The following is an 18,793-nucleotide window of genomic DNA, read 5'->3' on the forward strand; positions in this document are numbered from 1 at the left end:
CAATTTCCTCTATAGTAATCAATCCATTAATTTCTTGTTTCTGATCTTCTGTTAATTTAGGAAAATGAGCATCTTGTAGATATTTGTCTATATCTGAAACCTGTACTTTCCTACCCATATATAATTTTTTATAATAATCTAAAAAAGATTTCTTAATCAATTCCTTCTGGAATACCAATTTACCATTATAATTTATTTTATCTATAATTCTCAACTTCTGCTTCTTTCGCAATTGATAAGCCAGCCATCTCCCTGGCTTATTAGCATTACAAAATGTGTTATATTTCATATACAATAAATTAGTTGCAGTCTGATCTGCCATTAATATATTAAATTGCAATTTAAGCAATTTTATGGATTCCTTAAACTTTTCATCTGTAGGATTCAAAATTAAAAAATTTTCTTTTAATTTAATCTCATCTTCCAACTCCTTACGTTTCTGCACCTGTTTCTGTCTATAAGCCTTATTCATTTGTATCAAAACCACGCATGTAAGCTTTACTTGCATCCCATACCATTGACATTGAAGTTCCCTTATGCATATTTAAAGCAAAATATTCCTTTAAGTGCTCTTTAAGTTTCTGAACATTCATTTCTTGTCTAAACAAGTTTTCATTCAACCTCCAAGATCTCCTCTCCTCTTTTTCAGTAACCAATTCCATCCACACTAGACTATGATCTGTCAGTGTCCTTGGAAATATCTTTACATTCTTTACCCTAAAATATAAATCCGTTGTAATCAGAAAAAAGTCAATTCTTGAAAAAGATTGATGTCTGTCTGAAAAAAAGGTGAAGTCTCTCTCTTCCAAATTATGTTCTCGCCAATAATCTCGCAACTCCCAGTCCTCTTTCAAATCAAAAAAGGCCTTAGGTAATCTGGCCTGTTTAAAAGAAGTAGAAAGTCCTTTTTTATCTCTATATGTATCTAAAACTCCATTCCAATCTCCCATTAATATAACGGATCTATAATCCAATAAAATCAGTTTTTGATGTAACAACCTATAAAATTGTTCCTGTTCTTGATTTGGTGCATACAACCCTACTATAAGTATTTTCTTACCATACAATCCCACTTCAATCATAACATATCTCCCTTGAGGATCAGAATCTACTAAACAAGCTGATAAATTTTGCTTAACATAGATAACTACACCCCCTTTTTTCCCAAGAGCAAAGGATACAAAATGAGATCCCAATCGAGCATTAACTAAATATTTTTGATCCTTAGAGATAATATGCGTTTCCTGCAAACAAATAATATCATTATTATGTTGCTTCAAATAGTGAAATATTTTCTTTCTCTTCTGAGGGGAATTAAGGCCATTAGCATTCCATGTCAGGAGCTTTACCATCTCCCTCATCCAAAAGCCTGGAGAAGACTACTTGAAGATCTGCCATTGAAGATTGTACCGAAGATCTCTTAGGTCTTGCTCCTCCCACAGGCTCAGAAACAAATTCTTGTGGAACTTCTTTAACATCTTTCTTCTGTTGTTCCTTTTCCTTACGTCTATGCGCTGCCCGAGTCATTCTTTGCTCTTTCATCTCAGCTTGTCGAAACCACTCAGCCTGTGATTTTCCAGCTTTCATCAATACAGCTTCTTCAGACTGCTGTTCAACCTCCTTCCCATCCAAGACTTTAAACATTATAGGTGGTGATGAGCGTGCTCCCAGGACCGAAGTATAAAACTTCTTTGCTTTAAAAACAGTATTAAGTCTATAACGTGTCCCCGCATGGCTCACCACTATTCCAATCGGAATATCCCATCTGAATGGCATCTGCCTTTTTTAAAGTTCATCTGCTAAGAAAGCAAACTCTTTTCTTCTTCTTAAAATTTTAGATGGGATCTCCTTTAAAATTATAACATCTTGTGCAGCAATCTGAAACCTCTTATTGTAAAAAGCTTGTATGATTTCATTGCGCAAAGATCTTTTCCCAAAGTAAATTACCACATCTCTTGGCAGGTTTCTTTGCTTTGCAACCCAGGAGTTAACTCTAAATGTTTTTTCAATTTTCTCTGCCCAAGATCACAGCAAAATCATTTACTACCATCTCTCTCAGATCTTGTTGCATATCCTCTCTCAGGCCTCTGATTCTTAAAGCAAATTCCATCTCTCTATATTGAGACATAACAATTTCATCTTGTGAAATTTCCACCTTTTTTTCCATTCCTTCAAATTTTTCCTCCAACACCTCCACTTTATCTGCAACTTCTTCAACTCGAGAATCCAGTTTTTCAACCACAGAAGCAAGTCCTTTTAAAGCCAAAACTATATCTTACTCAAAATACTATTATTCTCCACTAAAAGCTCTTTCACTTCACCTCTAATTTGAGATATAGCATTTCCCATTATATCTTGCATATCTTTTACCGTTATTGATTGCAGAGGAGGAGAAGATCGTGGTGTGGCTTTAGGTTGTTGTGCTGGTAATATCGCAGGAGAAGAAGCCACCTTGGGTACAGTAGAAGTCACTTGATGCTTTGAAGCCATCTTCAAAGATTTATTTCTTCTTTCGTCCTTCTTGAGAAAAAGAATACAAAAAATACAAAAAAAATCCCTTAAAAAAGTAACGAAAAAAAGTTAAGCAGAGAGGGAAAATAATCCTCCTAAAATCCAAATCCACCTTCAGAAAATCATTATAAGTAATCAAATCCGTTCCGTTCCGTTCCGATCGCTTAAAAAGAAAAAAGCCTGTCAATCGCCATTTTACTTTCCCTCTCGGCAAAAAAAAAAGAAGAAGAAGAAGAAGAAAGGGAATAAAAGTAAATCTTTAAACTTAAAGTCCAAATAGAATTAGAAAAAAAATAAAATCCTCTATTCAGCTCTGTCCGCTTTTAAAATAACTCACCAGATCACTTTGATCGCGGAGGTGGGAGCGGCGTCTTGCTTTGTCCCTAGAGACAAAGACAGCTGAGAAGCGGAGACAATCTGAACTGCGTGGGAGCACTCTTTTCACCCCCAAAGAAAAATTCTTTGGGGGGTTTCAGAGGCTCTACCACTATTCAGATGATACTCCCCTCCCTCCCTTTGCCCGGGAAGGAGGTTTTGAACCGCAGAACAGCTGATGCCTGCTGTTCTCAGCGGTTCTAACACTTTCTCAGGAGGACGGCTACAAAGTAGCCTCCATCGCCAGCGCAAATCCACCGGAAGTCCTTATTGCTATTGTTATTGATAGTGAATGCTATTTATAGTTTCAATCTTTTACAGAGTTTCACAAAGGTGGTTTCAAGCATGAAAGAATATAGGTAATCACTGAGTTATGAACGTTTCCTTAGCAAACATTTGAAGTCACGCGATAAGCGCCCCCTAGTGTTTAGAAAAAAGTCCCAAAATTACAAATGTTGCCACACCATGGTAGTCGTTCACCCTTATGAATGACCGCTTAGGCACTGCAACATTCACCCTGGCTATTCCCTCCCCCCTCATCCCAGGTCTCCCTAGGCCAGTGGATACTCAACTTGCAAAGATCTAGAGAGTCTTTGCTTTCTTGGTTGTTTCCCTGCTCCAGTCCTTCGGTGCATTCGCAGAGAATGGAGGCCTACCGTACTGCAAGATCACGAGAGATCAGTAGCGCGAAATCGCACACTACTGATCTTGTATGATCTCACAGTACTTTGGCCTCTGTTCTCTGCAAATGGAGGCCTGGAAAAGATCTGTGGCAAAAGACTTTGCAAATGGAGGTAAAGGCTGAAACATCGAAGCCTTCCCTCCATTTGCAAAGCCTTTTGCCATCTTTGCAAAAAGCCTCTGCCGCTGAGAATGGAGCCCCAGGTTAACACAGAAAGGCCTCTGCTGTTCAGAACAAACCTCTAGAGCTACATGGCCACCGCCCCTGACCTCCGTCTGGGCAGCAGAGGCCTGGAGGAGGCTTCCAATGGCCATAATGGATCTCTGAAGCCAGGCAGCCACTGCCCCAGCTCCTTTCTGGGCGTCGGAGCCTCTGCCGCCCAGAATGGAGGTTGAGGGTGGCAGTCTGCATGACTCCGGAGGTCCGTTCTGGGCATTGGAGGCCTCCAGGTCCCTACTGCCCAGAACAGAGGTCAGGAGTGGCGGCCACGTGGCTCCAGATGTCTGTTCTGGGTTGTAGAGGCCTACTCCAGGATAAACACTTTTCGGCTAGAGGCTGAAAGCTTCTGGGGGCCATGATCTTGTGCTCAGGCACTCATCCGCTTTTGCAGAGAATGGGTGCCTCACTTCCTGCGAAATCAAGGCATCCTGAATCTTCCACGTTCTGCGTGAAAAGTGCACACCAACAGGAGGCTTGAAGCAATGTGATTTTGCTGCCCAAACCTCCCTTCGGCATGCAAATGTTTTTCCGTGCCGAGCCTGAAAGCCTTTGGAGGAGACTCAACGAGGCTTCCCGCCACTCCAGAAGTGGCCAGCATCCCGGTGAGTCAGAGAAACCGAACAGGGTGAGCTCGTTCTGCTCTCCCTCTGCTCTAGTGGGAGCAGACAAATAAACAGGTTGGAGAGGAGACAGATCTTCACAAGGTCAATGACCTGGTGCAGCAGGATGGGGGGGAAGAGCAATTGTGGGCAGCCCAGGGGAGGGAGGATGAGGTATTTCAGTGGGTGGGGGGAGGCCTTGGGTGGTCTGAAGCAGGTGGCCTGTTCCAACACTAGGCCCCCATGGCCTTTTGCACCCTGAGATACCTCATGTTAATGAGTTAATGAGTCACACATTCGCCCACGCATTAAATTAGTGAATGCATGGACAAAAGCAGCGAGTGATTGCATTCAAGGTAGGAGATTCACTTCTACGAATCCTCGAGTTACGAATGGAATGAGAAGGCTCCATTCCATTCGTAACTCAACTACCTGTACCAGAAAACCTGAAAATATAAGCATAAACCATATGTGCTCAAAATGGTTTGAGAAATAAGTTCTTTGTATACATCTAGCTATTAAGTTTATTTTTGTCATTGCAAAGTATTGGTAAAAGTCTTTGGGAAATTTGTCTAAAAATATGTAACTAGAGCCTAACAACTCTGCAAATTAAGATAAATTCATTCAAATCTGGTAACTATTGGTTAGACATAGTTTTTTCTAATAGAAAATGAATATCTTTTAGCAGAACTTCATCTACCACATTTCTTTGAAAATGTGAATGTTCTTCAGTTTGATGGCTCATAAACTGTATGAGTTATGTTGCATCCTGTATTTATATACAGTGCAGCTATGTATATCCATATATCTACCTCCCTGTATGCTCACACATATATCTTCATACAGGGAATTGTTTATTCCCCATTTTATTTCCTTTTATTGTTATTCTTGCTTCATTTTTCCAGAGTTACCAGTTTTCATCTAGTACAGTGGTTCTCAACCTGTGGGTCGGGACCCCATTTGGGGTCGAACGACCATTTCACGGGGGTCGCCAAGCAAGGCTGTCCGCCATTTTTTCCCCCTTTTCTTTGGCCACGCCCCTGGCACCTGGTGATGTATAAGTGGTTGGGGGTCACCACAACATGGGGAACTGTATTATGGGGTCGCGGCATTAGAAAGGTTGAGAACCACTGATCTAGTAGATATGTTATTTTATACATGGTACTAAAGGAAATTATTTTCTTGAAACTAAACTTTTCTTTATGCTGAAATATTCTATTGTAGGATGATCCAGGATATAGATGGTCAAGGGAAGACCATCCTGATAGTCGGCCACCTGATTATAGGTACTGTTTTTCAATTTAGCTAAATAAACTTCTGAAGTCTCTAGAATAAAAAATGGAAACACAGTTTGTGTATATTTACATTACTTGGTACTCTGAGATTTGACTATAGGCACCCAGGAGAGTCCAGCAAATTGAAGTCTTCAGTGACAAATGATTACCAAAAAAGCTGGCTAATGAAATCTCAGAACCATTGTCATTTGAAAGATATAGCAAAGCATAGATGAGATATTACATGATTTGAAAGAGGCAAATATCTCAGTCTTTTAAATTTGAAAAATCTATGTTTGCTTACTGGTTTAATTTCAGAATTAACTTAAGATACCAAAACATACAAAATTTAAAGAGATGAAATGTTGACATGATGCAATGAAAGTATACATTTGGGGTTATAGGTATTCTTCACTTAATGAGATCTCATTTAGCGGCTGTTCAAACTTATGATAGTGCTGAACGAGTGGTAATTATGAGCAATCCTTGAAGATATGACCATCCCCTGCAGTCACATGATCACAATCTGGACACTTAACAAGACTGGAATTAAAACCTTTACCTTGTCCACATGTTACATGATCACAATTTCTGACATTCCCTGCCGATTTTCCACAAGCAAAGTCAATAAGGAAGCCAACAGGAATTGAGAAGTCACAATCACACAAAGTCCTTATTTAATGATTTGTGATAACAAGGTCATTAATGACCTGCTTAATAATAGCAACCGGGGACTGCCAGGATTGCCATCACTAAACAATGCAATTGTGATGTTGCATTTCACAACCGTATTGCTTAACAAAGAAAATTCTGGTCCTGAAGTGGGGACTACCTGTATTCTTTATACTTTGCTATACTGCTTATGTCTTCGATGTGATATTATGATTTATTATTTTATTGTGATCTTTACGCCATCTAATCCTTAATATTTTATCAGCAACATGTCTGGGTTCCAATATTTAGCTTACAAATACATGTTAAACTCTTTCTCTCTACCTCATTTTTCTAGCCATTGATAAAATGTATCCCATGTTCTGAAGTTTTCTGAATCTTCTTTTTCTTTTATTTTCAATGTAAGTCTGTCCATTTCTGCACAGTGCAAAATTTTCTTAATTATCTTTTACTCCGCTGGTAATTCTCGCTGCAGTTAGTACATGTAACATTCTTTCTCATAATTGTCTACAATCATACCTAACAAAAATAATTCTGACTAAAAATCTACATGTTTTTTTATCATTTTCTCTAACCATATACATATATTGACCAAAATCTTTTGGCTTTAGGGTATGTCCACCAAAGATGATGGTATATGCCTGGTTTTTGTCTGTATTTCCAACAATGACTAGACATATTTTAAACATTTTTGCTAACCTCATAGATGTTAAGTGCCATCTGTAAAACATTTTATATGGGTTTCCTTTGTAAGCCACTGCCTTTGTTATTTTAGAGTTTCTTTCCCAAAGGCTTTGCCAGTTTTCTGACTCTATGTTATGCCCAAAGTTTTTTGCCCATATTATCATTGTTTCTTTAACTTGTTCCTCTTCCATCTTTAAACTTAACATATACTTATACAGTTTCTTAATCAATTTTTCATCTGATATCAATAATATCTTGTCAAATTATGTCTGTTCTTTATAAAATCCAGATGTTTTAGCATCTTTTTCATATCTTGTTTGAATTTGCAGGTGTGGCCACCATGATAGATCAATGCCCTGTTCTTCCAGTTCTTGTCTAGATTTTAATTTCCCTTCATTATTCAAAATGTCTTTATAAGTCACAGTTTTCTCATAGTTAATCAGGATTGGGTGAACAAACACTTCCATTGTTGAAAACCATCCGGGTATTTTCATGTAAATTTTCACTTTTACCTTTTCCCATTCTAGAAGAAGTGCATTTCTTGTATGGTGGTTTTGAAAGTATCTATGTATTTTATTCTTCCCATACCATAGGAGGGTATGCCATCCAAGTTGTAGGTCATGCCCCTCTAGGTATAGTAATCTTTTATGTCTTAAGAGTTATCCATTCTTTTAACCATGTTAATATAGATGCTTGATAATATAAAGCCCAATCTGGCAGCCCAAATCCTCCATTTTCTTTTGCTTCTTGTAGCATTTTCAATCTAATTCTGTTTTTTTTTTCCTTGCCAAATAAATTTCAAGATCAAGATTCATTAAAGAATTTTATTTCCAGTTTTATATGCTTGAAATAAGAAGAGTAATTTTGGTAAAATATTCATCTTCACCATTGCTATTCTCCCTAGCATTGAAAGTTGTAGATTTTTCCATTTTTCCAAGTTTTATTTGTTTTAATAATTTTATGTAATTGTCTTCTTTTATTGTTGCATATCTTGCTGTTAAGTATATCCCCAAGTATTTAACTTTAACTATTTGAAGATCTCTTTTTTCTGGCAGTAGATTTTTTTTTTATCTGTAAGGTTTTTGGTTATCACTTTGGTCTTTTCTCTATTTATTTACAGTCCTGCCACTTCTCCAAATTCATCTATCTTTTTCAGAAGTTTGAGGCTTGCCTCAAGCGGCTCTTCTAATATAAAAACCAAGTCATCTGAGAATGCTTGTAGTTTATATTTTTCATCTTTTATCTCCATTCCTTTAATTTCTGAATCTTGCCTAATATTTCTATTCAATACTTCCAGTGTTAATATAAATAATAATGGGGATAATGGACATCCTTGTCCTATGCCTTTTTTAGTATTAAAATTTTCTGTAAAATCTCCATTTACGATTACTTTAGCTATTTGTCTATGATAAAATGTTCTAATTATATTTATAAAGTTTTCTCCAAAGTCCATTTCTTTTAGTTATTGAATCATAAATTGCCAATTTACATTATCAAAAGCTTCTGTGCATCTAGAAATATTAGTGCCATCTCCTTCCCTGGGTGCATTTCGTAGTATTCCAAGTATCTAAAACCATTCTTAAATTATTTTTTATTTGTCTCTTAGGTAAAAATCCATTTTGCTCTGTATGTTTAAATTCAATCAAAAATCTCTTTAATCTTTTTGCTGTTACTGAAGCAAAAATTTTATAGTCCATGTTTAATAGGGATATTGGTCTATAATTCTTTATCTATGTCAAGTCTGAATCTTCTTTGGGTATTAAATGTTGGCTTCTATCCAAGTATTTGGTATTTTAGCCTTTAAAAAGTACCTCATTACACAGTTCTTTCATTAATGAGCTTAATGTATCTTGTAGGCATTTATAAAACTCTGCAGGTAGCCCATCTGGACCCGGGGTCTTATCAATTTTTTTTGCCTTTTTATGGCCTCCCTTACATCCATCATTGATATTTTTTCATTTAGCATGTTTTAGATGTTCTCTGAAATTTTTGGTAAGTCAGATTTTTTTATGTATTGCTTTATTTTTTTCTTGAGAAGTTTCTTCTATGTCGTAAAGTGTCTCGTAAAAGTCTTTGATTATTTAATTATGTCATTTTGGAATTGTAAATCACCTTTTGAAAAATGTAAGAGCTCTTTCTGATTTGTAAGGAGGGATATGATAAAATTCCTCCAAGCCAATGTGCAGGTCTGATCAATGGTTATTGGAAATGTTTAGTTGCAGTTATTTCTGCCCTAAGGGATCTATTTAACCCTTTAACTTAGCCTTTAATTTTCCAAAATCAACCTTCAATTCTCTTTTGTTGTTTTCCAAAAACTAAAGTTTTTCTTTTTAATTCTTAAACTTACATTAATCTTTTTAAATCCAGAATAGAAAAAACTTTCCTGGCATGAGTGAACCTGTCTTTGAGAAAGTTCTTAACATTCAGAAAATCAGTAATAAGCAACTTCCTAAAGAAATTAAGAGAGGAGGTAGGTGAATCTGCTCTCTATTTGAAGATGCTCAACCATGGCTTAGACCAGTGGTTCTCAACCTTTTTAATGCCGCGACCCCCAACCGGTCGTAAGTCGAGGACTACTCAACCGGTCGTAAGTCGAGGACTACTCAACTGGTGCAGCACCGTTTGCAGAATGGGACTTTTGGCGGGCTCAGCAGGGCAGAGACAGCCTGGACAATTCCTATTGGCTTTTGAAAGCCAATAGAATTAGACTCTATTCAAGAGAGTCTATTCTATTGGCTTTCAAAAGCCAATAGAATAAAAGGGAGTAGCATAGCTAAGGAAAAGGGGGGGAAAATGGTGGACTGCGTTATTTGGCGACCCCCATGAAGTGGTCGTTCGACCCCAAATGGGGTCCCGACCCACAGGTTGAGAACCACTGGTTTAGACAAATGGTTCTCCAACACTGGAGATGGATAATCCACTCAGTGGGTTGAGACTGTATTCCTGCCCAATCAGATCAGTCAGCCAAAGTTGTCACGCCTGTCCTGGACCATGTGATCCCAGTCTTGACTGATCTCGCCCAGAAGACAGACGTTTTCAACTTTGGCTCCTAGGCAGGTATAGTTTCTTTCCATTGGTGGATTATTTCTCCAGTAGCTAGGATTTTAGCTTAAGCTGGTTGGAATTAAATAGGTTTAATCTGATTGAATACTCTAAAATTTCTAAATTCTTCTAAAGGGAACTGAAATTTAGACTCCTAAAGGATTATCTCCCTAGTTAAGGAAGGGAGTAAACCCCTTAGAATCCCTCCCTGACCCAATCCCTCTCCCTCTGCTATCCACGTCGGGCCGGTTTTTAACAAACGTTAGTTCCGCGGGGGTAGCAGAGAGTTAAAGGGATGCACGCGCGGGGGGAGGGAAGTCTGGGGACGCTTGCGGGCGGCGCTAAGCAGCTGGGGAAGCGAGTCGCTGTTCTCTTAACTCACCAGGCACTCTCCGGGACTTTTAAAAGAGCCACCATTACAGGGGTGGCTCAGCGCATGCGCGGCCTTTGTCTTCCTTACGCACGTGGCACAGGTAACGGGGAGCTACCGCGCGTGCGCGGTAGCCATTTTAACGCATGCGCAGTAGTTTCCGGCCTACGGGGGCCATTTTTTCAGAACAAACAAAGAACCATAAAATCATGCCAGCCAGCAAGTGCGCACGCGCGGCCGGAATTTGGATTAAGGAAGCAGGTATAGAATAAGAATCTTTAAAGACCTCCTCCTTGGTCCGGCCTAAAGGTAAGGAGCTCTTCTGCACTAGGATAATAGAGTTCCTTACTGAGATACATAATTCCCTTGCAAGGGTGTTTTCAGAGCTTTTACCCTAGGACTTGGTGTCTTCACCCCCCCCAAAAAAAAAAAAAAAAAAAGTTGCCTTTGGCTCCTTCTGGACTTCGGGTCCCCCATTAGTGGCCCGTACGCGTCTGGATTTAGCGGTGGGTTCCAGGCATCCCCAGTCGTGTGCCTGTCCTTACCTACCACAGTCAAGCCAGATTCCAGGCATTCCCATTAGCGTGCCTGTCCTTATCCGTGCACAGTGACTAACTCTGACCATTTGCAGAGTCTGTTCCTTAGTTCCAGGTGCCCTCTGTAGTGCGCCTGTCTTTACTCAGAGTTGGAACTCTCCTACTACCTGGGTCCCCCTTTTGTGGCCCGGCGTTAGTGGAGAATGGGGGAAGCAATCATTCCCTCTACTGGAGCCCTGCCTTTAACCTCTGGAGCACCCGCTTCAGAGGATTCAGAATCCTCTGCAGGCCCTAGAAAGGCTGCAAGGAAGTCATCAAAACAGGCTGACAAACAGGCAATCAGAAGGCACCAAGCCCTAGAAAAAGAATTCAACAGAGCCCAGAAAGGGGCCAGAATTGAAAATAGGCAGAGCGGGGGAATACTTCCCGAACTACCGCTGGGACTTTCTTCATCCCCACGGGGCGTTTGGTCTATAGGGAACTCATCCCAGTCCCAAACAGAGGGCGGGTTAGGCGAATTCTTGTCGCTCTCCCGATCACCCTCTCCACGGAGGATACAAGAAGCTCCGGTGACCACGCTAATCACAGCACCAGCAGGGTCGCAGGCAATGGTTATTCCTCCTGCACTGACGGGGGATCTACTAGCTACCCTAATAGCGCAGGCAGTAGACCGGGCATTTGAGGCCAGGGCTCAGACCTCCAAGGCCAAGCCTCTTGGGCTCAGAGCGAGGCTTCGGGAGGAAACAGAGGACCATCAGGACCTCTATTCCCTCTCAGACTCGTCGGTCTCCGAGGAACCTTACCTGGACCAGCCAGGTTCGTCACAGGGAATCCAAATGTACGAGGAAGAGGACAATTCACCTCAGGTACCGTCCTTCAACGGCCTTTTTAACCCTTCTCTTTTTGTCACCATTCTGTGCAAGGCTGAGGCCACAGCCCATCTTGGGCATGGAACAACAGTGGAACCTACCACAGTCGACACGGAGGCTGAGCCAACATTTGCCGAAAAGGTAACCACTCAACACCGCATACCATGCCCGACCATGTTCCTAAACACAATAAGGAAACAGTGGTCAGCACCAATCTCCCTACCGCTTCCCAGCAATGCAGAGAAGAAGCTATTTAACGTAGCAAGGAGCTGGAGGGAACCTTGGATGTACCAGTGGTGGACGAACCTTAGGACCCCTGATATCGGACATGGCCATATCAGGAGATTTTGCAGAGGCTCTTAAAGCTGAGGACCGAAAGGGTGAGTCCAACTACAGGAGAACACACCAGGCAATAGCATGGGCTACCAGGGCGACTACTTCCGCATCCTTTTTTACCAGAGCCACACTCTGTTGGCTCCGGGAGTTACAGGGTCGGGTCCCCATGGAAGACATACCCACCAGGAATTCAGCAAAATGGTAGCGGCCACGGAATATGCGTCGGACGCGACACTCTTAGCGACCAAGTTTTCAGCCAAGGCAATGGCGTCAAACATCGCGAGCAGACGCCTCCTCTGGCTAAAGAATTGGCAGGCTGATACCAAATCCAAATGGAAATTGGCTTCGGCTCCGTACCAAGTGGCAAAGCTGTTTGGTGAGGCACTAACGCCATACCTAACAGAGAACAAGGACAAGCGCAAGGTCCATAAACACATGCTTAAAAAACAGGATAACAGACCCGGTTCCTGGGGAAGGAAGGAATCCTTTCGCACAGAAACCAGGGTCAACTACTTTCAAAATTCCCAACCCTTCCAAGCTAGGCAGGATAGGGAAAGACAGGGGGGCAGACAGAACACAAGACATAGGCAGACACAGGGAAGACGGCCCTTTCGGGGGAACAACCGCCCCTTCCGCCGTACCAGATGACTCCCTCCCAGACCTTCCCATAGGGGGCAGACTAGCAAGGTTTGTCCCCCAATGGGAAGAGACCACCACGGACGTATGGGTCAGAGACACCATACGTCACGGCCTATCCCTAGAATTCCTCTCAAAACCCCCGAACCGTTTCCGCCCCTGCCCCTACCCCACGAACCCAGTAAAGTGGAGGCTCATGAACGAGGCTGTTCAGCACCTCCTAAACATACGAGCTGTAGAACCGGTGCCCATGAACCAGAGAGATCAGGGGTTTTATTCTATCCTCTTCGTGGTTCCGAAACCATCGGGGGGTTGGAGAGCCATTCTGGATCTAAAGAGGCTAAATTTCTACCTAAAATACCGCAAGTTCAAAATGCAGACACTGCGCTCCATCCTAGGAAGCGTAAGGAAAGGGGATTTTCTGGCATCGATCGACCTCACGGAGGCATACTTGCACATCCCTATCTCTCTGGCTCACCGCCGTTTTCTACGGTTTGCCTATGGGGGGCACCATTTCCAATACAGGGCGCTTCCTTTCGGCCTTTCATCAGCCCCCAGGGTGTTCACCAAGATACTGGCGGTTCTGGCAGCACACCTAAGGAACATCCCGGTCAGAGTCCAGTGTTACCTGGATGACATTCTAATCCAATCATCGTCCGCCCAGCAGTCTCAGGCGGACCTAAAGTTAGTGAAAAAAGTGCTGCAGGACCATGGCGTCTCGGTGAACTTTCTGAAGAGTCACCTAATCCCAACTACGAGAATACTCCATCTGGGAGCTGTCATAGACACAAGGGAGTGCAAGGTGTACCTATCACAGGAACGCCTCAGCAGCATAAGGGAAACTGTAAAACAGGTAAGCCGTGGTCAGTCAGTGACGCTGGCCTACCTCTCCCAGCTGCTAGGGAAGATGATCTCGACCATAGCAATTGTTCCATGGACAAGACTGCACTCAAAAGAACTACAGTGGTTCATACTTCCGTTCCAGAGACAGCAGCTCAGTGTATCCCGAAGAAGGGTAGGCCTACCTCTGAGAGTATGACACTCCCTCAGGTGGTGGCTATCTCCGGCCCTCCTCAGAGGGTCTCCCTTCAGGGAACCAGACAGAATAGTAGTCACAACAGATGCAAGCCTATTCGGCTGGACAGCCCACTTGTGGACCAAGTGGACACAAGGCCGCTGGTCAGCAGTGGACCTCAGACACAACATAAACTGGCTCGAGCTCCGAGCTATTCACCTAGCATTAAGACATTTCCAGAGCAGCATAAAAGGCAGTCATGTACTAGTCCTGACAGACAACGTGACAGCCAAGGCCCACATAAACCGTCAGGGGGGCACACACTCTCGCGCTCTTTTGGCCGAAGCCCTCCTACTGGGAGCTTGGGTGGAACAAAATCTGGCCTCCATAAAGGCCGACCACATATCAGGGGAGGCAAACATCCAGGCAGATCAGCTGAGCAGATCAACAATAGATCACTCGGAGTGGCAAGTACACCCGAGGATCTTCAGGGAGATCTGTCACCGCTTCGGGCCTCCCCAAGTAGACCTATTTGCCTCTCCTTCCAATGCCAACCTGACTCGCTTCTCCCGATTCCCATCCAAGGGAGCAGAGCAGACGGATGCGTTACGAACCCCATGGCCAAGGGAACTTCTGTATGCGTTCCCACCCTTACCTCTCCTTCTGGCGGTAGTACGCAAGATTCTGCGGGAAAGAGCCGAGGTAATCCTTGTGGCCCCTTATTGGCCAAGGAGGCCTTGGTTCGCAGACCTGAGGAGTCTCTCCCGCACGAATCCATGGCGGATTCCTCCGGAGAGGATTTCCCTCAGACGGGGAGATCTCCCACCCAGAGCCACAATGGCTACAACTAGCCATCTGGCACTTGAACGGTCAATTTTAGCCAAGGGGTCTTGTTCACAGGGTGTAATTAGGGTAATACAGGCTTCAAGGTGTCCTTCCACGAACCGTATCTACGAGGCCACGTGGAGGAGCTTCCAATCATGGTGCTCTAAACAGGAATTGCCTTACAAGTTCCCAGACATATCACGGCCCACTCTACAAGGAGCGCTGCCACCTCAGCAGCATGGGCCACGCAAGCCTCTATTGAAGAGGTTTGCAGGGCGGCCACTTGGGCTTCGCCCTCTCCATTCATTCGCCATTACAAAATCAACAAGTACTCCTTTGCAGAGGCCTCCTTCGGTAGAGGGTTCTCCAACAAGTTCTAGACCAAAGTTACACATGGGACCAGTCTAGTCCCCAACCCAAGGGACAATAGGCTTTGGTATGTCCCACTGAATGGATTATCCATCTCCAGTGCTGGAGAAGGGGCGTTGACTTACCTGAACGCCTTTTCTCAGCACGGAGATGGATAATCCACACCCACCCTTCTAGACAGGAATAGTAAGGTATATTTAGTTTGAGCCAAAACGTCTTACTGTCAGTCAACGGCTTCGCTCGTGTCAAGACTGGGATCACGTGGTCCAGGACAGGTGTGGCAACTTTGGCTGACTGATCTGATTGGGCAGGAATACAGTCTCAACCCACTGAGTGGATTATCCATCTCCGTGCTGAGAAAAGGCGTTCAGGTAAGTCAACGCCCCTTCCCAGAGCTCTCAAACCAGCCAGAGATCAGTATTTTATAATCTCTTTTTGGGTAGACTTTGTATGGAACAAACTTGTGAGTGATCCTTGTCCTCTCATTCATCCAAAGAGAAGTTCCAAAGAGTCTTCCTTTATTGCTGTGGTCATTGCTTCCACTTTCTTTTTTCCTTTTCCAAATTTTATTTATAATACAGTTAAAAAGAAACAAACATTTGATTTAACGTGACATTCCAATATATACATTTTTATCAGATTATTCCACTTTTTACAATCAATTCTTCATCTCTACATATACATCTAAGTTTTATTACAATACTTATTCTAAAATAATATATATTTCTATCTTAACATTCATCTTTAATCCCAACCATCCTCTTCGAATTCCTCCAGTGGTAAAATTTATCCCAGGTTTCATAATAAACTGATCCACATTTGTCTTTTAATATCATTGTGAGCCTGTCCATTTCCGCACGTGCTAATATTTTATGTATTAACTCTTCCTCTGTGGGAATTTCCTTGCTCTTCCATTTTTGCGTAAAAGCAAGCCTAGCTGCAATCAGGATGTGTAGCAGCAGGTAGATTGTTCCCTTGTCGTATTTTTCTGTCGTTATTCCCAATAAGAAGAGTTCAGGTTTTAACTCTAAGTCCAGTGTTAATATATCCCTCAACCAGTTTCGTATCCTGTTCCAATACTCACAAGTCTTTGGGCATTACCACCACATGTGGTAATATGATCCTATTGCTGTTTTACATTTCCAGCATAGGGATGAGATGTTTGAACCTATTTTGGCTAGTCTTAAGGGTGGGAAATGCCATCTATAAAACATCTTGTAAAGATTTTCCTTATATGAGGTAGCTAAGGTGAGTTTCCTATTTCTTTCCCACAGTTCTTGCCAAATATGCAGATCGGTACTGAAACCAAAATCCCTACTCCAAATTAACATGGTCTCCTTAACCTGTTCTTCATACATTGTCTGATCTAAAAGAAAATGATATATTTTTTTAATCATTTTATCCTCGGGACCTAATAAAATTTTATCTAGTTCTGTCGGTTCTATCTTTATACCCCACTCTTTTTTATCTTGCCTATATCTTGCTTGTAGTTGGAGGTATGCCCACCATTCTAATTCTATCCCTGCATCTTGGAGATTCTTCCTCGATTTTAATTCTACTCTCTCGTCTAGTATGTTTTTATAGGTTATTACTTTCCCTAACTGAATGAACCTTGGGTGTATGTACATTTCTAGTGTTGAGATCCAATTGGGGACTTGCCTATAGTTCTGTCATCGAATTTTGATCCATACATCTATTAGCGCCCGTCTGATGTAGTGCCTCCGGAAGTACTGGTGAACTTTATGCTTCTCCTCCCATAACATGGCATGCCATCCAGTCTGCATGTCATGACCTTCCAGTTTTAATCTCTGATTTTCCAGTCGAATCCAATCCCACACCCACAGTAGAATTGTAGATTGATAGTATTTTTCCAGATTGGGGAGGCCGAGACCCCCCCTTTCCTTAGCATCCTGTAATAATTTTAATTTAATCCTTGGTTTTTTCCCTTGCCAAATGAATTTAAGTATGGTTTGGTTGAAATTTTGAAAGAGTTCCTTTTCTCCAACATGTAGGGAATGTAGAATCCACAAATGGGTTGTTTAAGTCCTCTAGCCCAATCAGACCAAACAATCAAAGTTGCCACGCCTCTACAGGGTCTGACCATGCCCCAGTTTCATTTGGCCTCAGCCCTGAAGAGACGTGAAGGATTTGGCTCCCGATTTAGATTACAGTCAGGTAGTAATTCCATTCATGGATTCTTCTTGCTTGTTTTTTTGGGGGGAAATAGTTCAGCTCTGGGCTCAGAGCTGCACTAGTTTCTCCTTTCTCAATTCAATTTCCCTTCCAGGCAAAGCTCGAACCGGCAGCCAGCTGATCGTCGCGATCGCTGTTTTACAGCGCAACGCGGCGATTGCTCCCCCCACCACCACCACATTGATTATAGGGGATCGCATTGCTAAAAATTGCCTATTCTTCTTTCAAGGGAACTTGGTTTCCTTTCTTTCTTCTTTCTTGGGTTAATAGGAATAGCGCGGTCGCCATTTTTAGTTCCCCACGTGATTGTATTACTATTGATTTTGTCAGTTTTTCAATTCATCTAAAGAGTTCATTTTTCAGGGGGTGCCTCCCTTGGCTTTTCGTTGCAGGTTCTTTAGCATAAGAGAAGCTCTCGTTTTGTTTTCTCTCCCAGAGCTCTCAGACTTATTTGGATCGCTGCGGCCGCCATTTTGAGCCTCTGTGCGATCGCATTTTCCTAAATAGATTGTTATCTGACTCCTCAATATCTGTTACTGCAGTATCTGTACACCTTGATTGTTTTTAGCGAGGAATAACCTCGCGTGGAGGGCATAGGGGCTCCTATTGTCCTCCTGTTTCAGTTGAACTTATCACTTTATTCTATCTCTCCCTCTCTCTTCCTGGCAAGACGCCATTTTGGACAACCTCGTGGCTAGTTTAAAATAATATATTGGGTCATTCCTTCAGCTTTTACTTTATCTAAATCTTGATCCATAGGGGTTTGCTTGTCTGCTCTCGATAATTATCAAAGACAAAAGTTGAGCTTCTCTTTGCATGGCCTGTTTCGCTGTCTGCATCTAGTGGGCTGGCAGTCACTGTCCTGGCTGCCACTAAGTGAGACAAAGGGGTTGTTTCCTAAAAAAAAAAAAAAAAAGAACACTAATTGGCATTAACATAATATTGGCAACACTAATTGGCATTAACATAATATTGGCCCAGTTATCTTGGTATTACAAGCGGGCCTGAACAATTGAAGGGGAGAGGACAGCTCCCTGGGTGCAGTGCGGCTTATATTGCACAGCGTGACTCTGCGCTTAACGGCGGGCCGGACCTCACAGACCCCTGTGTAGGCCTGTACCACTTAGGTGGGCTGTAGCCTCAGCTCCTGCAAACCAGGACGAATCCAGGGATCTCCTGGTGAAAACCTGTCTCCTGTTTTCAATATGGCGGATAACACTGTTCCACAGGCTTCCAGTGGATATGCAAAACGCAAGTCACCCAATCAGGATGCACCCGCAAAGGTCAAGGCCAAGGTCAAATGGACCTCTAAGGCGGCTGACAAGCAAGCAGATAGCAGGCATAAGGCAATGGAACGATAATTTTCTAAAGCCCAACAGCAGACAGCGGAGACACAGCCTGTCTCCACTTCCCCTCTTGCGTCAACATCAGGGGACCATCGTCCTTCCCCTTTTCCACAGGCTTGGTCCCCCAAGCAGACCCTGGATCAGGGTTCCTTGCCTGGATACGATCAGGACCATCTGTCTCTCTTTGATCAAGATTTGGCAATGCAGGTCCAAGATTCAATTCCGGTTACCGAACCGGGC

The 18,793-nt window shown here is 42.6% G+C and overlaps 1 protein-coding gene across 5 annotated transcripts in view; it reads left to right on the forward strand.

Moving 5' to 3' along the window:
- Positions 1 to 18,793, forward strand: part of PPHLN1 (periphilin 1) — a 97,798-nt gene that overhangs the window by 20,686 nt on the left and 58,319 nt on the right. For all 5 annotated transcript variants that reach the window (XM_039340696.1, XM_039340699.1, XM_039340698.1 and 2 more), the window contains one exon: positions 5,611 to 5,672. In XM_039340696.1, the coding sequence (XP_039196630.1) occupies positions 5,611 to 5,672 (62 nt within the window). The remainder of the gene's footprint in view (positions 1 to 5,610; positions 5,673 to 18,793) is intronic.

This window comes from Crotalus tigris, unplaced genomic scaffold, assembly GCF_016545835.1.
Source record: "Crotalus tigris isolate CLP2741 ecotype Arizona unplaced genomic scaffold, ASM1654583v1 scf7180000017753.6788120, whole genome shotgun sequence".
Taxonomy (NCBI): Eukaryota; Metazoa; Chordata; class Lepidosauria; order Squamata; family Viperidae; genus Crotalus; species Crotalus tigris.